Here is a 2,043-nt window from a genome sequence, read left to right on the forward strand (position 1 = left end):
AAAGTTTTATGTTTTCAAACAGTGTAACGTTATTAAAGAAATATTTCTTTCCTGGTTTCAAAGAACCTACTATCTTTAAGTGTCAAAATAAAACCCCAAAAACAAAACTCCAACTGTTAAAAGAGAACAAAAGTGGTAAAGGTAATTTTTTAATAACAAAACAAGTAAATTTATTTTATATTTCCAAACAAGAAATATAGTTAGACAAACTAATTTGCAACACACAAAATAAACTTACTTAGTTTTTATTATTTTCAAAAGGAAAGGGGGTTTGTTTTTTAAAATTTAGCTAAGTAAGTATTTTATAAAGAATAATTACAAGAAGTTACTTTTTAAATTTCAATATAGTGACAGGCTTATCCACCAGGTATATTACCCAGCACTGTTCCTTGTAAATAATCCATTAAGAACTAGCTGACAATATTTAGAAACTAAAGCTGGAACAGTTTGTATTTAAATAGGAAACAAGCAATTGGAGTATCAATCACAGGTCACTTTAACAAGGCCATTTACATAATTAAGTATAAATTATTAATTATCTTTTTGTTAAGTTCCTAGCAAAGACTCAATAGATCTGACTGTCACAATGGAATTAGGCCTGTTTGATAAGGCGGGGAAAACCACTTCTTCATTGCACGTTTCCTTCCTTAAAAAAGCTCAGATTAAGTCTGGCCCAGCTTGGTTCTGAATCGCTCCATTTTTGTGGGAAGAAGACTCACCATCTCTTTACTCAATTCTAACTCTACTTCTATTTCCTGGGCCGCCTCAGGGTGCTTTTCACAGTAGTCAACGATAAATTTGTAATGCTCCAGTGATGTTGCCAGATTTTCTAGCTCTTTCTTGGGATCTGTAGTGATGATTTTACCATAGAGACGGGCCACTCGAAATTTCGCTACCATGGCAGGGCGAAGAACATCCTCCCCTATCTGCTCAGGAAATACTTTATTTGGGTCTCTCAGGGAGTCTAAGAAGAGCTGGTAGTATTTCAATGCGGACTTATTAAGATTATTTATCTTTTTCACAATGTGTGAATCAGGATCCCTCAACTTGTCTGCAATGGCAACCTTTAAATCCATCATATCATAGTAAGTATGTGCAATTTCAAACTGGATCTGTCTGTTAACCAGCAGATAGTACTGGGGGTTCAGGTCTACAATGAGGGGCTCAAGCATGGCTATTCTACGCTTGTGCATCTTGCATCGTCTCTCCATGTCAGTTTCAAAGAATGCAAGTACCTTAAACAGAGCACTGTGGTCTTGGACAATTTCGATATGGTCAGTGACATAACCATCAATCTGAAAGAACTCTTTTGCTTCAAAGACATATTGTTGACCCAGTAAGAAAAGTTCTCTGGCTTCTTCAAAATCTAAAGGTCTCAAATATCTCACTTTCTCTTCTACTGCAGAGATGGCATCACACAGTTCACCGGTTCCAAACTGCACGGCTTTCTTCCTAACACTTTCTTCCTCGTCCAGCTCTTTTTTCCTTAAAGCTCTGAGCTCACACTGTTTATCAAGATCAAGTTCTCCTATGTTGTCCTGAAAGGGGAGGAAATTATGGTTAGTAAAACACTGCTCTCTTGCTGTCAAAAAATAATAAAGTTAAAAATCCTTTCACTTCCCAACCTGGTTTAGGTCTGTTATCTTAAAAGACCTTTTAAAATTCCTTTCTTTCAACTATATTTTTAAAACTAGAAAAATATTTAAATAAAATGTAAGGTAAATTGTCTATTCTCTTTTTTAAGGAACTCATATCTCATTTACAGTTACTCTTTCTGTAAGATAAACACATAAAAGTACTTTTAGAATTAGCAAACATATATATATGCAAAAAATTATTCTTAGCATTTATTCTTTAAAATTATATAGTAAATATTAACAATATCATCATTTCCAATCCAGAGATACATGTTCCAATGCAGTACCTATTTTCCATAAATGGTTTTGGTAAGAGGAATGTTGTAAATGTGGATACATTTCCACTGTTCCTCCTCCATGCCACGATATAGTGTTATTAGGTTGAGCAGTTATAAATCCATTGCCA

General features: G+C 34.3%; 1 protein-coding gene across 1 annotated transcript in view; it reads right to left on the minus strand.

Annotated features, from left to right (window-relative positions):
• Nucleotides 1–581: 581 nt before the first annotated feature.
• The window catches only part of KIAA1279 (KIAA1279 ortholog), a 32,333-nt gene continuing 30,871 nt past the window's right edge, over nt 582–2,043 (minus strand). The window contains exon 7 of the mRNA XM_006889001.1: nt 582–1,538. Within this exon, the coding sequence (XP_006889063.1) occupies nt 663–1,538 (876 nt within the window). The 3' untranslated portion in view covers nt 582–662. The remainder of the gene's footprint in view (nt 1,539–2,043) is intronic.

Source organism: Elephantulus edwardii, unplaced genomic scaffold (genome assembly GCF_000299155.1).
Source record: "Elephantulus edwardii isolate Elephantulus edwardi_28Jun2011 unplaced genomic scaffold, EleEdw1.0 scaffold00074, whole genome shotgun sequence".
In the NCBI taxonomy this organism is placed as follows: Eukaryota; Metazoa; Chordata; class Mammalia; order Macroscelidea; family Macroscelididae; genus Elephantulus; species Elephantulus edwardii.